This window comes from Stenella coeruleoalba, assembly GCF_951394435.1.
Source record: "Stenella coeruleoalba genome assembly, chromosome: 2".
Lineage (NCBI taxonomy): Eukaryota > Metazoa > Chordata > Mammalia > Artiodactyla > Delphinidae > Stenella > Stenella coeruleoalba.
The window spans coordinates 30210415-30229998 of NC_137147.1; the positions used below are offsets into that span (position 1 = coordinate 30210415).

Sequence of the window (19584 nt, forward strand, 5' to 3'; positions counted from 1 at the left end):
TTTACTTTCATGGTGTCAGACCTGCATTGTGGACTGAAGGCCTTCCCTGCTAACTTCTGCTTCCTCTGCCCTCTTCTTTCACAGGCGTTACCCCCAGGTCCCTAACAAACCACTTGCACGCCTATACTGTTTCAACACCTGCTTCTCAGAGGACTTGACCGATAATGTATTTGTTACATGATTAAATCATAAATGCAATCATGTAAAATGTAAACTGCTATGTGATCAGACTGTATTTGGCAAAGACAAGAAGTTGCATTTTGAGTAGGACGGACTAGAGATGGAGAGACTAAGACAATGGCCAAGAATTGGGGCAAGAGGTAACGCCGGCTTGAAGTGACAGAACTGGGATTGGGACACAGAGAACAGAAGTCAGCAGCAATTCGAAGGTAGACTCAAGAGGCCTTCCCAACTGACTGGAGGTTGAGAACAATGAAGAGAGGCAACAAAGAGGCTTTGGTGTTTCAAATCCAAGTGACTGATAATAATGGTGGCATTTACAGCATGAGGGCAAGGATGTGGGATGGGACGCTTGTTCAGGGAGAAAAATGAAGTCAAAAAATTTGTGTCCCAGGGTTCGAGTTGCCAACTAGATAACCAACCAGGTGGAAGCAGGTAATGGAGAGTGAGAAACGTAGCTAGAACTGAAGACATAGCCTGGGAACAGAGGTCTTTTATTTGGATATAGATGTATACTAATTACCTTTTCTAAAAAGAATTTTTTGAGGTCATTCATTATAAAGGAAATATGTAAGTTGTGCTAATGAAACAGAAATTGGAAAATAAAAGACAAAAGTGGAAACAAATGTGTTATTAATGAAGGTTATAAAACTGGAGCATCAAATTTGCTTCTGGGAGTTGAGGTAAAACAGGAGATACAGTAAAAATAAATAAATAAAACAAGCAAACAAATAAAACACACCTGTCATTAGAAAGGCAGGCATTTGGTAGCTACCAGAAAACAATTCCTGGCATCAGATTCTAAAGTAAGTATCTCACGTGGAACTTCCTAAAGGGCTGAAGGATGACCAAATGGCCAATGTCTCCCTCATCAGTTTCACTGCAAAAGCACATTCTGTTTCTATATGATTGGATCTTTACAAGATGACTTTGAGTAAAGTCAAGTGTTTGAGCAAATGTGGCCTTGGGCCAGTCTAGCTTGATTTCAAAAACAAAACAGAGAGGAGCAGTTGAGGCACATGCCCTTTTAACCAGCTTTCACAAACCTCTGCACGGAGATGGCTCAGGTAATATGAAATCCCAAACGCCTCACACATCAGAGTCCAGATGATCAGTGATGGGACTCGAGAGATCACGGCCAAGAAAGGAGAGGATGCTTGTTTTCCAAAGAGCAGACGTGCAAACCTTCCTACTGAATGGCCTTCTTGCTACCAGAATCCCTGAACAGGTGAAGAGACAACAGCAAAACGCTCCTAGGTGAGTTTCTCAAGAAGTTATTTAGTGCCCCAGATCTCTGTGAAAAGGGTTAAATAACTAGAGAGCTACCTTTGAACAAATTAAATACAGTTGATATGCTCTCAAGAAAAAATAAAAGACAAGGGCATTAAGACAATAAGTTATTATACATGTATGAAATCTTTCCCTATTAGTTTTGGCAGAAATAAACTGTTCAGTGCAAGAGCAGAACATGGCTCAGGAGAGCAGACGTGCTGACTCTGGAGTTTACCACTTCCTTGAAATACGACTGTCCACAAAAAACTAACCGCAGAATAGCTATCCTTAAAGAACTCTGAGCTATAAGGCATCCCATAGTACTTTCCTCAAGCTTAATGTTGCTATACTTACAGAAGAATTAAACAAACAAAATAAGCTAGGGCTTTACAAATAAGTTTAGCTGTACGATGTTCTCTGATGTTCTATATGTACCCTACGATAATCCACTAAAACTTACAACAGGTACTTAACGATGCTCATTTAACAAACTGAACCAGATGAACAGCTCCTGATAACACAACTGGAGAATATATCAGAGCACTAAAGCTGTCACTCCAAGTACAAGTGAAGTTCAGTGCATATATTCTAAAGAAATGTGAAAGACAGCTGATAAGAAGAGGGTGAGAGGTAAATACAGAAAATTGGACATTGCGAGACCAACTGAAATCCAACGTGTTTGTGTCCTCAAACTGATAATCCTGGAGCCCAGCGGACTGCTGAACCTGACTTGTGTGGGTGTGGGTGTGTGGGCGTGGGTGTGCGAACACTCACGTATGGTGGGGTAGGGTGGGGTGGAGGTGTAGGAGGAGGAAGGTAAACCAGAAAAGAACAATCAAATCTGGTGGTTCAAAGTTATCAGAAGAATAATCAGGTGCAGAGCATTAGTGTTTCTAATGGGAAAATGTTCGCAGATGAGCTTCAGACCAGATGATGGCAGCTGCTCCTGGCCGCTGGGCAGGGGGAAGAGGCCCTTTCCTATCACAGCATCTTCAATAACTTGACTTTGAGAGTGACACCCTGTCTGGCATCAGATAAGCCTATCAACACTTTTGATCAATGGAGCAACAAACACCACTGCCAAGGCAACCCATGGGCTCCTCTCTTTTCCATTAGTGCATCTTTCTGAATGGGATTCAGCGAGGATGTGCCTCAGACACTTGTACGCTCAGTGCAAAACCGAAAAAGCCCCATACTGCTACTTTAATCATGGTGACTATCTAAGTAAAAACTAAACACAAAATATATGTACTCAAAGGGAGATGACCAGATTAATTTTGATGCTATCCTACTGCCTAGTTTGTGCCTAAGAAGGATGTTGTTGTATCACTTGGACGTATCACAATGACAACTTTGCCTTGGGGTCTTATGAGCATTATGTGAGGAGGTTTGCATAAAGCACAAAGTAATAACACAATACATGTTAGCTACATTATTACTGTCATTTAATCCTAGGTGAGTCTCAATAAAAACACCACACACATTGGCAAAACAGCAAAGAGAAGTGGGCAGGAGGAAGGACCAGAAAGAACACTGATGGTGTGTTGCTTATTTCAATAAATGCAAACAGTGGGATTCCTCTACTGGGCCAGCATCTTTCCAGCAATGGACTTGACTTATGTGATAGAGCCAAATATCCTCTCAAGTCTAAATCTGCAAAATAATGATGTTCATAAAAACAATTTAATATTAAAAAGTGATGGCAGCTTCATCAGCCTAATACAATTAAATTTTACATATAATGTCAACAATATACACTTCAGTAAAGTGAATATTTTCCCTCCAGAGACTTAGCCACAGTGAAGTCAGGAATTCATTAAATGGCAGAATGGAAAATATCTGGTGATGAAGAGGTTGTAGTACAACCAGGTCAGTAGTGCTACTCTATGTTGCTGGAAGATAAATTACAACTGACGTTGTCGTACTCCTTCAACAAGGTGACTCACTTTCAGGTTCTGATTAGGAAAAATGAGTTAGTGCACTAATTTCACTGAATCAAGTTGTATATTAAAAATAAGACAGAATTACTTGTCTAACCCTATTTTATACTGTGATGAAAAGTACAGATACCATTTATATATGGAATCTAAAATATGACACAAATGAACTTATCTATGAAACAGAAACAGACTCAGAGACATAGAGAACAGACTTGTGGTTGCCAAGAGGGAAGGGGAATGGGGGAGGAATGGAGTGGGAGTTTGGGATTAGCAGACACAAACTACTATATGTAGCATGGACAAACAACAGGGTCCTACTGTATGGCACAGGGAACTATATTCAATATCCTGTGATAAACCATAATGGAAAAGAATATGAAAAAGAATGCATATATATGTATAACTGAATCACTTTGTTGTACAGCAGAAAATACAACATTGTAAATAAACTATCCTTCAAGAAAATAAAATTTAAGAAAAGTTTGGATACTATATAAATTTTTTAATACACAGTTATACTTTAAGGGTGTTAATTTCAGCTTCAAGTGATGTCATTCAGAGCCATAATTTGTTGTATCTTATCATATTGTGACAAATGACCTGCCTAATTTGAAAATTCTAAGTCGTATAGCCTAAGAAAACACAGCAGGTGCTCTCTGATATTGCGTTCCACTGGACCAGCTTCATGTATTAACTACTGCTCTGTGTCCCCTCTGTAAACCACAATGATAAATGCCCAATGGCACCAGCAGGCAATCTCTAGTGCCACACACACTTTCTGCTCCCACCAGTTGGGACTCCGTGCTGACAAAGAATCGGCTGTGTCTTCCCAAACCTGTTTATGCCAGTTGACTTGTTATTGTAATTATGAAATTTAATTAAATATTATGAAAGCTGATGGAATGTGAGTACAAGAGATAAATCTTGTTTCTATTAAAAACTAAACTGAAGGCTTTGGAAAGACTTCATAAAAGCAATCACTAAAGGAAAGCTGTTGGATTAGATGTGGGCGAGATCTATAAAAAATGAGAAAAAATTCTGAAACCTCAGATTCTGTAAGATTCAGATTGCTTTGCTAGTGTCTATATTTTTGCTCTTATGGTTTATACTATTCACACAATGTAGAATTCAAAATAGTAGAATCACTGTGAAAGAAACGCCCTCGGCCTCTCACAAGAGTTTAGCAAATATATAGCTATTATTATAAATTTTAATGAAAATAAAATACTTTGAGTACATATACTTCTGAAAGATTCCCTGTCTTTTTTTTTTAACATCTTTATTGGGGTATAATTGCTTTACAATGGTGTGTTACTTTCTGCTTTATAACAAAGTGAATCAGTTATACATATACATATGTTCCTATATCTCTTCCCTCTTGCGTCTCCCTCCCTCCCACCCTCCCTATCCCACCCCTCCAGGCGGTCACAAAGCACCGAGCCGATATCCCTGTGCCATGCGGCTGCTTCCCACTAGCTATCTACCTTACGTTTGGTAGTGTATATCTGTCCATGCCTCTCTCTTGCTTTGTCACAGCTCACCCTTCCCCCTCCCCATATCCTCATGTCCGTTCTCCAGTAGGTCTGTGTCTTTATTCCTGTCTTACCCCTAGGTTCTTCATGACATTTCTTTTTCTTAAATTCCATATATATGTGTTAGCACACGGTATTTGTCTTTTTCTTTCTGACTTACTTCACTCTGTATGACAGACTCTAGGTCTATCCACCTCATTACAAATAGCTCAATTTCGTTTCTTTTTATGGCTGAGTAATATTCCATTGTATATACGTGCCACATCTTCTTTATCCATTCATCCGATGATGGACACTTAGATTGTTTCCATCTCCGGGCTATTGTAAATAGAGCTGCAATGAACATTTTGGTACATGACTCTTTGAATTCTGGTTTTCTCAGGGTATATGCCGAGTAGTGGGATTGCTGGGTCATATGGTAGTTCTATTTGTAGTTTTTAAAGGAACCTCCATACTGTTCTCCATAGTGGCTGAACCAATTCACATTCCCACCAGCAGTGCAAGAGTGTTCCCTTTTCTCCACACCCTCTCCAGCATTTATTGTTTCTAGATTTTTTGATGATGGCCATTCTGACTGGTGTCAGATGATATCTCATTGTAGTTTTGATTTGCATTTCTCTAATGATTAATGATGTTGAGCATTCTTTCATGTGTTTGTTGGCAGTCTGTATATCTTCTTTGGAGAAATGTCTATTTAGGTCTTCTGCCCATTTTTGGATTGGGTTGTTTGTTTTTGATTCCCTGTCTTAATGATTTCTTTCAGTTAACTTGTTCCAATTATGTTAGCTAAGAGGGTATTTTCTCTAAGCTATAAGCTAAGAGGGTAGCTTAAGCTACCTTAAGCTACCTTTCTCTTAGCTATAAGCTAAGAGGGTAGCTTAAATTAGAAACTACTTTCAATGATCTGCTCTTAAATTTATGAAGTGTTATGACCTAAGCTGGATGAACTCTGGAATATAGGTGTTCAAATTTTTATTCCTTACTTTTGAAAGATAAAATACGTTGAACAAAATTTTACCAGGTTTAAAGATAAAAATATACTCCTTCCCTTTAGTCTAATATAATAGAGATCAAGGCAAAGCAGCCAAGAACATGACTCTAGTCAGTCTCCCCAAAGGTGAAATCCTGGCTCCAATATTACTAGCTTCGTGACAGCTTAACAGCTTAAAACCAGCCACTTAAACCCCAGTTTTCTCATCTGGAAAATGCCATCTATAACGATACCTACACCCCAGTGGGCATGGAGAGGGTGAAATGAGAAAATGCATGTCATACCAAATGCTAAGTTCCTGGTACACAGTAAGTCCTCAAAATGTTCATCATTAATGTGATCACATTGCCTAATGGGAAAAGAGCAACTACTACATAAACAAAGACTGTAAGTAACATGTTCTTTCTCCTGTTGGAGTGTCAGTTCTTTAGCAAGATGGCCTCACCTATAGACAACTCACAAACACCTGTGGAAAACTTCCCCAGGTTCCACAAAACAGGGCTTTTCAGCTAGGGGCAATTTTACTTCCTAGAGGACATATGGCAATGACTGGAGACTTTTTAGGTCATCACAGTTGGGGGCACCTATTGGCATCTGGGGTGTAGAGGGCAGGGATGCTGCTAAACATCTTATATCCTACAACGCATATGACACATCCCCCCAAACAAAGAATTATCTGGCCCCAAATGCCAAGATGGCAAGGTCGAGAAACACTGTAGCCCAAGGGACAGAATGAGAAAGAAGTGATTTCTAAAATCTGAACTCCAGAAGGTTATGCTGAGAAAATAAAGATGGCTTACAGGGCTTCCCTGGTGGCGCAGTGGTTGAGAGTCCGCCTGCCGATGCAGGAGACACGGGTTCGTGCCCCGGTCTGGGAAGATCCCACATGCCGCGGAGCGGCTGGGCCCGTGAGCCATGGCCGCTGAGCCTGCGCGTCCGGAGCCTGTGCTCCGCAACGGAAGAGGCCACAACAGTGAGAGGCCCGCGTACCGCAAAAAAAAAAAAAAAAAAAAAAAAAAAAAAAAGATGGCTTACAAATGAGTTTGGGATTTTCATTATCATATTGGTTTCAGGACCTATGCCATAGATGTTTAAGAGACATGGATACTGAACACCAAGACAAGATTCTTTTGGTCAATAAACTCTCGTGAATGGGGATGACCATGTAATAACCTCACAATAAATTTTATTTTAAAGGGAGCACTGTCATAAAGCTAGAGTACCAGAATGAAGTACTAGAAATGAAACTTCATTCGGAAGAATAAATCTCAAAAGGACTTAAGCAGGACTCAAAACCCCCAAACAGTAGGTGGGAAAACAAAAACTGCTCTAGTAGCTTGCATACAGGGGGCCTCTCACTTGGGCTCAATGCAGAAATTACTGAGCTAGCTAGTGGACCACAGGTGTATGTCCTTGCTCAGCAAGCATCCTGTTTCCTAGCTTGGGTGCCTGCGTGACAAACTCATTCTTCAATTAATAATGCTGCTCAAAAACACTATTAGAAAGCTCTTACGAGTTCATTTAAACTACTTTTCAATGAATCACAGAGTTTTCTTACAAGCATGAGATAAAACTGTATACAAATACAGTTCACATACAGTACAATCCAACAATATAGGTATATATTTTCCCCCATACAAAACGGAAAAGGAAGTCACCAACATGTTAACAGTACTTCTCACTCCAGTGACTTTTATACTCAAATCTAGAAGACCTAGGTTTGATTCCTGGCTCTGACACTTTTGTCAAATAACAAAATTAATTCTCACTAAAATTCCTGTGAAATGAATAGGAATGTATTATAATTCCCATTCACTGATGAGAACATTGAGGCAGAAAAGAAATGGTCCCGCACTAACTGTAAAAGTGCTAAATAAATGAAAAACAGCATTAAGATTGCTTTAGTAACCCTTAAAAAAAAAAAGCTGTATTTATAATATTTTTAACTTTATATGACATTTATCCCTAAAGGTGACACAGCAAGTCTTCTACACAAAGATTACAATTTCATCCATTAAATCAAAGGTTTTAAAAAAATTAATATTTCATAAGCTAGTCAATACAAGATATTTAATGTATCTAAAAGGAGGAAGTAACTCAAAAATGCAAAAGGAAATACACGGCAGCAAATAACTATTTAACTCTTTCACCATCAGGAGAAGGCATTCATGCAAATCTTACATCACGCTGCTTAAAAATCCTAATAGACAGTACTCTTTTTCAGAAAGTATGGCAAAAGAAAATGAAAAGAATAAAAGATCTCTACTCACCCTTCTGATAGAAAAACTTCCTGTAATAGTATGCGCCGAGATCCACGTGTTCCACGATGTATCTTTTCACTCGATCCAGGTGCAACACCAAGTTTTCCTTGGGCACTTCAAGTACTGCCACTCCTGCATTTGTACAATGGGAGCTGAGGGTAGACTCAAAGGAGGCACTTTCACATCCACTAAAGGAACCAGAATTTGATTTGGACAGGCTGATTTTCCTTTCCCCTTCTCCACCGATCTCATTCCGAAAATACGGACAGCTCATTACAAGTTCATTGCTTTTATCGTCTCCCTGGTCCATGCTGAGGCTTCCTTTGGAGTTCAGGTCCTCCGTGCTGCCCATCGGGGAGCTAAAACTGGCCGAGTGGGACAAAGGCCCCGAGACCAAGGATGCCACCGCAGCTGCCGAAGCCCCCGTGGTGGTGTTTCTCCTCTTAATTACACTGTGCCTGTTCATAACCGCCTCGTTCAAGTCAAATAATATACTCTGGACGTCGTAGTGGGCAAAGCACTTTGGGCACGTCCAGGGCCTGACGGAGTCTTCCGATCGATTATCTTCAAGATCCGACGATTTCCCAAGTTCTTCACCTTTGGTATTGCGTAATTTACGAAAAATGGACGAGTCTCCGGTTTCAGACTTGGAACGCCGCTTGAGTGGTTTTTCCCTTTCCTTAAAGAGCCTGAGGTTCTCTCTCTGTGAGATGGGCCCGTCTATGACATCCAAGGAGAAACCAGAGCCCTTGCCCCCACTGGCGATGAGAAAGTCACTGAGCTTGGTCGGAGTGGGACCTCGATCAGACTTGTCGTCTTTGTAGCCCTTTAACAAGTCAAAGAAGCTGTCTCCGGACGTTCCCTGCTTATCGATTGAAGATGTGCTACCGTATTCCCTGTGCAGTGACGGCCCCGTCTTGTAGGTGGGCGAGATACATTCATCAAAGCTATCCACATCAAGTTCACTTATGGTGATGTCGCTGTTGCTGCGCTGCCGTATCCGGCGCAGAGCTTTCCTGGGGGAGCTGGGGTAGGCTTCAGGCATGAGAAATCTGGAGTCCATGCTCTCCGACGGCCTCGTCTTGTTTTTCAGTGTGTTCTGTATGCTTTTTAACATGGCTGAGTCACTGGAATTGAGGCTTACAGAACTTCCCTGACTCACAGGACTGCTTTTGGAGGACATGCTCTCAAGGCAACTTGAGGTTTCTATTTCCTGGCTTGAACGGCTAGATTCTTTTACATTTTCCTTTCTTGGGGGCCAATCCGCAATCCTTGCCCGAACCCCCATCTTTGGGACTCCAGGGGTCGAGGTTATATGATGAGAACCTTCACTTCGAGGGGGGCCTACAGGAGCCATGACTGATGACCCTAAGCTGCCGTTTTGGGACCTGAAGCGTCGCATGTAGAAGTCGTCCGTGTGGACTTTGGGGGTGCCATCTGTGCCCACAACAGACGCCCTTTCAGTGGCAACCGGCCTTTCTGTCTGAGACCGTTTCAAGCTGGTCATGATGTAAAAGCAATCAGACTTAAACCCCTGCAGAAAGGACCATCATACCTAAGTTTTAAATGTGCACTTCCCTTTTGGAGAATGGCTCCCAGAAAATACATCAGTTGCATGAGATCTTAATCTTTTCCAATTAAAAGGTTAAACAATGCCTTATTTTCACACCTCTGAAAATCCAGACCCCTTCAAAACATTATAATCCACAAGAGTTCCTCTGCTTCACTTTGATAGACGGCTTTCTTTCAGAAAAAAACTGAATGGAACTTGTATCTCTGGGACTCTGTGATTGCCATAATCCCATGCTTTCTCTAAAAGAGACAAGGACAATTGGAATTAGCATTTGATAAATACATCTAAAAATAAACATGCAATTGCCAAAACCAGACACATGCAAATAAAAGACTCACTAATGGATTGTGACTCACAGTTCACAACCCATCTTTTTAGTAAAGCAGGCTTGAAAGGAAGGAAGAAAGTGAAAGCATTTAATAATATCCATCATTTAAACTATATATATTTTAAAAGACTATTAACACTTCAGATCAATTGAACTGTTTCATATCACTATGAAGGGGGGTGAGGGATCTCGTTCCAGGATATCAAGGCTCCTAGCCCAAGTAAAGACCACGTACAGACTCCAATGACCTCTAATAATGTAGAATATCATGAACCACTGTGCTGACCAGAAGTTCAAGGCATAACCAACAGAGTTCGATAATTAGAGCAACGTACAGTTTTTTAACAAGACTAAAAATTGAAAAATTCTGTTACTGAATATGTCACAACACTCACTTTTTAACCTCTTCTGTATTTCAAAACCCAAACTTGTTTTTTTGTTTCTTTACAAAGGCTTAACAGAGTTGGCAAGAGCAAATACAATAGAGAGAAAATAAAAAGGGTTTTCCCGGAGCCATTCTACCCATTAGCACGCTTCTATATTTCCCTCTATTACTATGCCAAAGGAGTATTTCAGAATGCATCCAGCATTTTCCACCACCTCTTCCCAAGCTCTGAGATCCATCTACCCTTAAAGCTAGAAACATTTTGCTCATTAGCAAAATGCCTTCATTTCCTTACACACTGCAACCCACCCCACCCTTTGGCACTAATTTATGAAGACAGCAGAAACCAAATGCTGCTGTGGACAGACCTTTCCATATCCCCCAGCCGACGACAGAGAACTGCTAACATCCTTCCAGGTGACAGGTGAAGAAACCCAACTTCCTCGGGAGCACATCAAGCAGGAGGAGAGAGGCACAAATTCTGAGCACAAAATCCTGCATGGTTGCATTCGTCGTGAAAATAAAGGCAGCGCACCCTTTTCCAAGGTTCCACAAATTACACAAGAGGTGGCCTTTAAATTCCTGCCAAATGCATGTTTGGAAAGATGCTGCTGAACCAGCACTGCGCTGCCGGGGCCGCATTGTCTACAAATCACGGCTGACACCCAGGCCGACCCGCGCTCGCTGCGCTCCGCTCCCCGGCAACAAGCACTTACTTCCACGGTAATTAAGCATCTCGCTAGTCGGCTTCCTGCCTCCCAGGCAGCCGCTTTAATTTCTCCTGCGCTATGCAGCATCATTTTAGAAGACTCGCTGCTATTTAAAGGCTGGAACATTTAGGGGTGTTTCAAAACGTACGGCCGCCTGCAGAATGCAGGGCCAGCTGAACTCCAGCCGGGCTCGCACGGGCTGCTCAGACCAGCCTGGCACAGAAACGCCAATTGTTTTCCCTCTCTCTCCTCTTCACCATCTTTTGTGAAAGGGATAATGGTTTTGCACAGCTACCCATTAAACCTGGCTTTTGAGCTTTCTAGATACTTCTATCGTCAGATTGCTATGATTTGACTTTATATCTGGGAACTGTCCAGGCTCCTTTTGAACTGTAAACCTTCAAGTGGAATAATGTGCTAACTGCTGAATCTGAAGGCAGCCCATGTGGCCACAGCCAAGGTTCAAGAAGTGTTCCTTATAAAATGGAAGGAAACTGGGCAACTGAAGCAAGATGCAAAATAAACACTAGCCTATTTCAAAAAAAAAAAAAAAATTGACAACCCCAAACCACAATTTATGAGCTATTTTGTAATGAACTAGGGGAAAAGAAGCTGTTTATTTCAGTGAAATGGCTTTCAAAGAAAGAATACACTGACATACAAAATAATTCTCAATAGATTCTTATGAAAATCAGATGTTTGCAATGCTTCTCACAAGCTCACAGAAATGCAAATAAATCACCTACCATTCCCAGAACGGACATTCTCTAAAAGGCCAATGCACCAATCCCACTGGGGTAAAAACTCTCTTTCCACATTTCCTTTCCCTTAGAATAGAGTTCACTGCAGGACTGTCTTTTTTTTAGGATATGTGAAGTTATATCCATTGTAGAGGGAAACTGAAGGCCAGCACCAAAATATAGTAAATAGCACTGACTTGAAAAATCTCCACTCTTCGCCGTCACTACTACAGGACACCTTTTCAGAACCATCTCATATGCTTCCTGTGTTTTTTAATGGGGTTTAAAAAACCTTATACAGATATAACTATATTTCTTTGTAATTTTAAAGAAATGCCAAGACTCCTATTACATCTTGATTATAATAATAATTCAATGTTATCTTTTAATTTCAAAATATAGACGGGCACATAGGGGAGAGAGTACCCACAGTTTAATGACCTGTAAAAACTGAGGAGGTTCAAGATGGACAACTAAGTTAATAACAGATTTTCTTTTCTTGTCATGAGGACCTTTTTTCCTTTTCTCTTCCCCTTCCTCTTTCCCATCCTTATTTATAGCAACAAACCCCTTTAGGCACAATATGAAACTTCAGACACAGAGTAGCATCTATACAAACATATATGCTTTGCATTTATTCAAGTACTAGTTGAAAATAAAGATGCCATCCATGTGTGTAATATGATGACACATCAATAACACCTAAAACCTACTCCTCGGGGTTGATGGAAAGAGCAAACATATGCTGACAGTTATTAGCAATTCTCCTAATTATCAGCAAACCTGCCTAAGCATCATTAAATATGGTAAAAAACGACAGAGTAGAAGGGCAATACTAATTTATAGCATGTCACCTCCATCTGTTGAAAGAGTAAACTATTTAAGAAATATCCTTGTTATATATTTAATTTTACAGCTCTAGGTACTATTTGAGTCCATGGTAGATCCATTTACCTAGAATACCAATACCAGTCTAGTTCCATGAGGTCCTGGAAACTATAAGAAAAGGCGAAGATGTGTTCAACGTCTAGTAGATGAAAGTCTTTCCATCACTCAAGGTCTATCACCAGGTAACCTATCAGCTTTTTCTGATAATACCATTCTTCCAGAAGAAGTACCTCCCCCTCTCCTATAAATCACCCTAAGCCTTTCTGCATTCTCTTCTGAACATAGACCACACACTTGGTGCTAGGGATATTTGGGGAAACAGTCCCTCCCTCCAAGGGAAGCTACAGGTATAAAAACAGTCCCTGTCATCCTGGCTCACTGAGACATTTACATTCTTGACCTCTCCCCCTCCTTCCCGAAACTCTGTCTTCTCTAGGCCTCCATGATGAACACGGTCTCCTTAACTTCTGGTGCCTCTTTCTTTTGGCTCATTCCTCAGGATCACTGGTGGGCTCCATTCAAAAGCTAGTGATTCCAGGGGGGTATGCTTGGCTTACTTCTCTTACCAGTCTTCAGAGTTTTGGAAGGGGCTGTAAAGGGTATCAGCATTAGGATGCATTTGAGCACCGAGTGCATTAGGATGAGATTGCAGGCCTGGGTACACTGGAGTAAAGATATTAACTCTGGAGAGCAGGGTGTTGACTTCATTGGATCAGCTGCCTGTGCAACTGAATGAAGCAGAATAATGAAATTACTTCGGGAGATATCTGCATGGTAGCCACTACTGTCTGGTGATGTCATAGGTACCCACAGCTTTAAATATTATTATCTCTATGCAGTTACCTCCAAATTTCATCTCATGACCCTCTCCCCTAAACTCCAAATAAAATATATGCACGTGCTCATTTGATATCTTCCCTTTTTATCTATTTTCAACAATGAATTAACTAACAAGTAAAAAAAATGGGAAAATAAAATTTTTCCAAGAAATAACTGGGTGATAAGGAAGTGAGAACAATAAATAATTGAAGGAACCAAACGAAAGGAACAACATGGGAAACTTTCTTTATGCCAAGGGCATAAAGAATAGTTTAAAGGTTACACAAGAAGACGTGGGAAGGAAAGAAAAAACCAACAACAACTTACAGTTCCTGCCCTGAAATAATCTGCAATACGATGTTACATTCACTAAAAAGATGTAGCATTCGCCATCAATTACTTCCATATTCCAAAATGGGATGTTGTTAGATTCCTTAACTGGTACAGCCTCAAATACAGGGCCAACTCTCAATGCTTCCAGGCAATAGAAGGAATTTTGATGATGAATAACTATACAAATACCCCGAGATTCCACAGATGTACAACATCAGTATTTATGAAAATGTCAATGTAAATAGTTTATGAAGTTGTATACACAGATTTAAAATACCCATAAATATTCTTGCTTTGGATTGTAACAGGAAACTTTATTTTTAAACAGAAATATCACACCACAGTGCTTGAACATTAGATTAGCTAAGATAACCAAAGAAGGCCAACAATTCTCTTTACATCCCTTCTTGGCTTTCCTGAATTTCACTCACATTACATAAAAGTAACATCTCAGATAGAAGGACGCCTCACTCTTTCAAGTTAGCCTGAAACACATACAAACGACTCCGTACAATGTCCCGGATAATTTAAGCTTTATGAATCAGCACATAACTTTTCAGACTGGACTACCCCCCTTCTTTCATTTCCGTTCTATCCCTTCAACAAAAAGCAGGAAGGACTGAGAAGAGAGGAGTTGATAAATCTAGTTCCTGCTCTCCAAATGTTCACTACCTAAAAAAGACAGCACTGATGGAGACAAAGTAGATGCAGATAACTTGCCCTGGAATTACCAAAGTGAAAAAAGAAGTTATGGATACAAAACATACATAACAGGATAAAGTTACATTTGAGTTTAGAGGTAAGAAAGCAATTTAAAATGTGCTTGTTTGGAGACCTCCCTGGTGGTCCAGCGGTAAAGAATCCGCCTTCCAACGCAGGGGATGCGGGTTCGATCCCTGGTGGGAGAACTAACATCCAATATGCCGCAGGGCAACTAAGCCCACTCGCCACAACTACTGAGCTTGTACACCTCAATGAGAGAGCCCACGCACTCTGGAGCCTGCGTGCCACAGCCAGAGAGAGAAAACCTGCATACTACAACTACAGAGAAGCCCAAGTGCCACAAGTAGAGAAACCCGAGCGCCACAACAAAGAGAACGCGCACCATAACGAAAAGATCCTGCCTGCCTCAACGAAGATCCCATGTGCCGCAACTAAGACCCAACGCAGCCAAAATAAATAAATAAATAAGGAAAATAAATAAATTAAATAAATAAATATTTTTTAAACAAGTGCTTGTTTGGACAGAGTGAGGACCAAAAGAGATAATAACATTTGCCTCCCACCCACCCTCCAAACTAAAAAAGTTCAACGAAGAAAGTTCCATTTCAAAGGCCTAGTAAGGCTTGAAGATACTTTGCATAGTTGCGGGTGAAGGAAACAACATGAAAATTTGGCAGTGAGCTTGATGGCAGAAGTGGGGTGATAAAATTAAAAACGTATGGAGCAAGATACATTATAGAATTACTGATGGGTACGGAAACGATTCCATAGCTGGCAAAGTAAAGGAGAATAGAATAAATTCGAACACTTATATTTACATATGACAAAATTCACGCAATAAGCAATTAATATAATGCCAAAGAGCTAGGCGTGAGGAGCTTGAAGTAGGGAGGTAAAAGGTAAAAAGCAGGGTAAAAGGTAATAAGTAGAAGGTAACAGTGGACCAGGATTATTAGGGGAAAAATAGTGTTTGAGGTGCAGCAAATGAACACTTTCAAGGAAAAGAAATCAGAGCTCACCAACTCATCAGGGGCATGGAGTTTCCACGGCCGGCACCCACGATATCAAGAGAGCAGACTAGATCCACGAAGGTAGTGAGCGTTTTGAAAATACTAATTTGTACATTAATCTTTGTTTAAAATCCATTAAAAAGTCATTCATCAACCCTGCAAACTGTGATCTAGTACTGATCATCCTATTACCAAACAGGATCTGGGGAAGGGCATGTGAGAAATGGATGTCAGGGGAGACAACCGATAAATGTCTACTATACAGGGGGAAAGGCTTATCAACTTTCCCTGAATTGTGCTTCAAATCCAAGTTATTAATTCATAAGAAAGGGTTCCATAAGTAAATAAGGCAGGGACACACTATCACCTCTGTTACGACATGATAATATATGTTAGTATATTAAGGCTCCATGAAATCTACAGTTAAAAAAAAAAACAAGAAAAACAAAAACCCAACACTTACTATTAAACTAAGATATTTCTTAACTGATTTGACCATGGACTAACTTAAAAAAAAATTTTTTTATACAGTGCATCCTATTGAATGTAACTGGGCACAAACAAGCCCAGTTTCAGAAGAATTCAGGATACAAACAAAATGGTATATACGTTATAAATTTAGCTATGCTTTTTAAAGTTATGTAAAGATATATAAACAAGCCAAAGGAAGCTCACCAAAGGATTTATAATGCTTGTTGTTACATAGTTAAGATTATGAATAATTTCTTTTTTTCTTTCTTTTTGGTATTTGTCTATATTATTTATTTTCTAAAATGAGTACTATAACTTTTATAATCAGAAGAAAAAACTTAGGAGAAAAAAGAAACATCATCCTGTTACTAAAAAATAAAATAAAATATGATCTGGGTATGTAGTATGATTTTGACTACTAATTATTAAAGACTGCACCATGTTAAACCTCCAATCATTCAAATCACCAAACAAGTCAAAATTCAACAGATATCAGGTCCTTCCAATAAGATGACCTTATGCTAAATCCCCTGATTAAAATGGAATCAAAGAGGGCTACATAAAGTATAGATTACTAAAGATTGTAAGGTTAGCAGTATTTACAGGATTTGAATAATTACTCAATACAGATGATTAACACAATGGCTTATATTGCCTCATTTCTTCGTATTTAATATTGCTTTTTTAATATTTAATACTGACATACCCAAGAGTCTCCATTTCACCCTTTCACAAGGTTGCAGTGATGTGGGCAGTCAGGTGAGGCTGCCTAAACAAAGCACAGACTGAGTCATCATCACTCGTTGCCCTTTCCTGGAACACATCTCTTTCCAATGTACACGTACTTCTCACCTTTTGTCCTCACAACCCTCCTTCTGCAGAGATTCGGGCTAAAGTGGAAGAAGGTCACCATTTGGACTGCAGACCAACACTCTGGAGAGCATTATAACAGTGCTATGAGCTATCGATGGCTCAAGGAACTGAAACTGTATATTTAACCCAGAAAGGAAGAATCTAGCAGTATTGACTTTCTCTGAGGGCAGGAAGGAAAGAGATGGTCTGAACTGTATTAAGTCAGATTTAAACTATACAAGCCATGAAAAATTGCCTTTGATCCACACATGATGAACCACAGCTGAGAATCTGCATCACTAAGGACAGCTTTTCAGGCTGCCAGCGTGGGCTATTCGAGCACTGTTCAATGCTTTACCCTGAGCTAGTCACTATCAGAGGGGGAGGCAAAGAAGGAACATTTCCACTCTCAGGTTCCTACAATCTAACTGGAAGAGGAAAAGAGGAGTGTAGGAAACCAGAGGCTTCAGTAAGACAGAACAACTGGCTTTGTCAAAGACATCATGGTTTTCTCATTTGAGTATTTATATTCCAAAAAGAATTTAAGAAAGGGCACCTTGAGGCATACTTAACGTTGGCTTAGGAAGAGTAGAAAGCCACATCCATAAGAACAACAGGTGAACAGAAAGTTCCTTCCACACGACACGCTAATATCCTAAACGATATTAATCACGATTGATATCAACAGTAACCATATTTCACATAGCAGCTTTTAAAATACCACCCAAGAACCAAGAGCTTAAAAGGAAAAAATTGAAACATAAAATCATTCCACATTGCCTTAGTGTTTCCTTAAATACAGACTGCAGATGGGTTATTTGTCTGTTTCACTGTACTCTTATTTCTGAGGGTAAACTCTCTCCCCACAGAGCTCGGAGAACGTGGGACTCCGCCATGCTTTCCACTCTCTGAACCTGTGCATCCTCTCAGCCCTCACAAGCACCCTGGGAGGTGAGTATCTCCCCTTTGGAGAGGTAAGCACACTGTGTCTGACAAAGCGCTCGCTGTGTGGAGGGCTCTCAATAAATACTGGGATAGCAGTTAGAGGATTTATGGCAGAAGAGCTATTTTGAAAATACATTATAAAAGAAAAAAGGCCTCCATTTGTAGCCTGAGTATCACTTCTGAAGCCCAATCCAGACACGAATCTCTACACCCAGTGGGGAAAAATATTGATAATTAACTTCCTGAAAATGCTGCAGTGGTCACGTCACTTGTCTTTCGTGAAACTTCAGAGGCCCCTCAACTGCAGCCCCATTATTGTGTGACTCAGGCCTGGAGCTCAGAATTAAGTGGCACCCACCCCTAAAAGCCTTCCTTCTTCCTGTAACAGCAGGGAATAGTCTGCCCTCCACAAACCAGCACCTTTTCCTAAGGCTCCACAGTGACTGAACCGGAATGGAGGGTGTCCCTCTTGACCTTACATTCAGAATTTTAAAACTGTGAGTTATCAGAATGAATACCTTGTCTGATCCCTTCATTTTCCACATGGGGTGTGTCTCAGGGCCACCGTTAAGTCCACCAAGGTTAAACGGCCGGGGCTGAGCCCACATGTGAAGCCAGACTTCCTCATTCCCTGACTCCTACCCTGTCTGCTTCACCAGGCTGTCCTTCAAGAACATGCTTTTTCAACAATCTGCTGTCACCAGTTGTAACTACAGTCTGAGCATCCATCTTGTACCACCTACTGTGCACTAACTACCTCCTTTACTCCCCACATCAACCTGCAGGCAGGTATCATCCCCCGCAGTTTGTATTAAGACCCTGCCACTCAGAAAAGACCGGGTCACTGCCGGGTCTGATCCCTAAGCCCTGTTCCTGGCACCGGAGGACCCACCTCCCATAAAATGCGTCTCCTTCTCCTACTTTCTGAAATTAACTCTACACATGGTTGGGGCCTTTCCTCCTCAATTAGATTTTAGGTTCTGGAGGACAGAGATCCATCCAATCCTTACCCTCAAAGCCCATAAGCTCAGTATCCTTGAAATGGAATCCTTTGCAACAAAAGCCATGCGGTTCCAGCGAAGATGAACTAGAAATTAACTGATACATTAATAGAATTTATACTGTAATCTAAAAAGTAATTATGGTTATCTCATAAAAACTGTGTTGAGGGAGACATGTCAAAAGAAGTCACCATCACTGAAATTTAATATAGATTTCAGCTTCATGGTTCTCTCTTAAGGAGTCTTCACAACAGTCGTGAGTGAAAAATAAGAGCGGTTTGACCCTCCTCTCTTCAGTCCACTCATCATCAAAGTACCTGAAAAATAGCCATAATAATGAGAAAATCTCTTAAAAGAGCAACAAGAAGTGAATCAGAACTGGATAAGGCACCACCACATGAGATAACTAATGCACAATAGAATCTGCTATAAGAATCCTAGCAAAATAAATAAACACATTCACAGGAAAAGGGAAGGAGGGGAGGTTAGTACAGCACAGGCGGCAGACAACAGAAAACAGAAATCAAAGATCACTGCCATCAAATTAATAATGGTCAAAATAGTTGTTATCTTTTACCGTCAAATAATTTTTCTCCCATACGAAGTTTCCACTTTGCTGCCCCCTTTTCA

The 19584-nt window shown here is 40.5% G+C and overlaps 1 protein-coding gene across 20 annotated transcripts in view; it reads right to left on the reverse strand.

The window, feature by feature from the left end:
* Positions 1–19584, reverse strand: part of SIPA1L1 (signal induced proliferation associated 1 like 1) — a 503209-nt gene that overhangs the window by 136966 nt on the left and 346659 nt on the right. For 19 of the 20 annotated variants that reach the window (XM_079911875.1, XM_079911870.1, XM_079911872.1 and 16 more), the window contains one exon: positions 8186–9988. In XM_079911875.1, coding sequence (XP_079768001.1) covers positions 8186–9683 — 1498 coding nt within the window. In that variant the 5' untranslated portion in view covers positions 9684–9988. Of the gene's footprint in view, positions 1–8185; positions 9989–10830; positions 11101–19584 lie in introns of those variants that run through there. The other variant, XM_079911867.1, reaches the window with a different exon arrangement.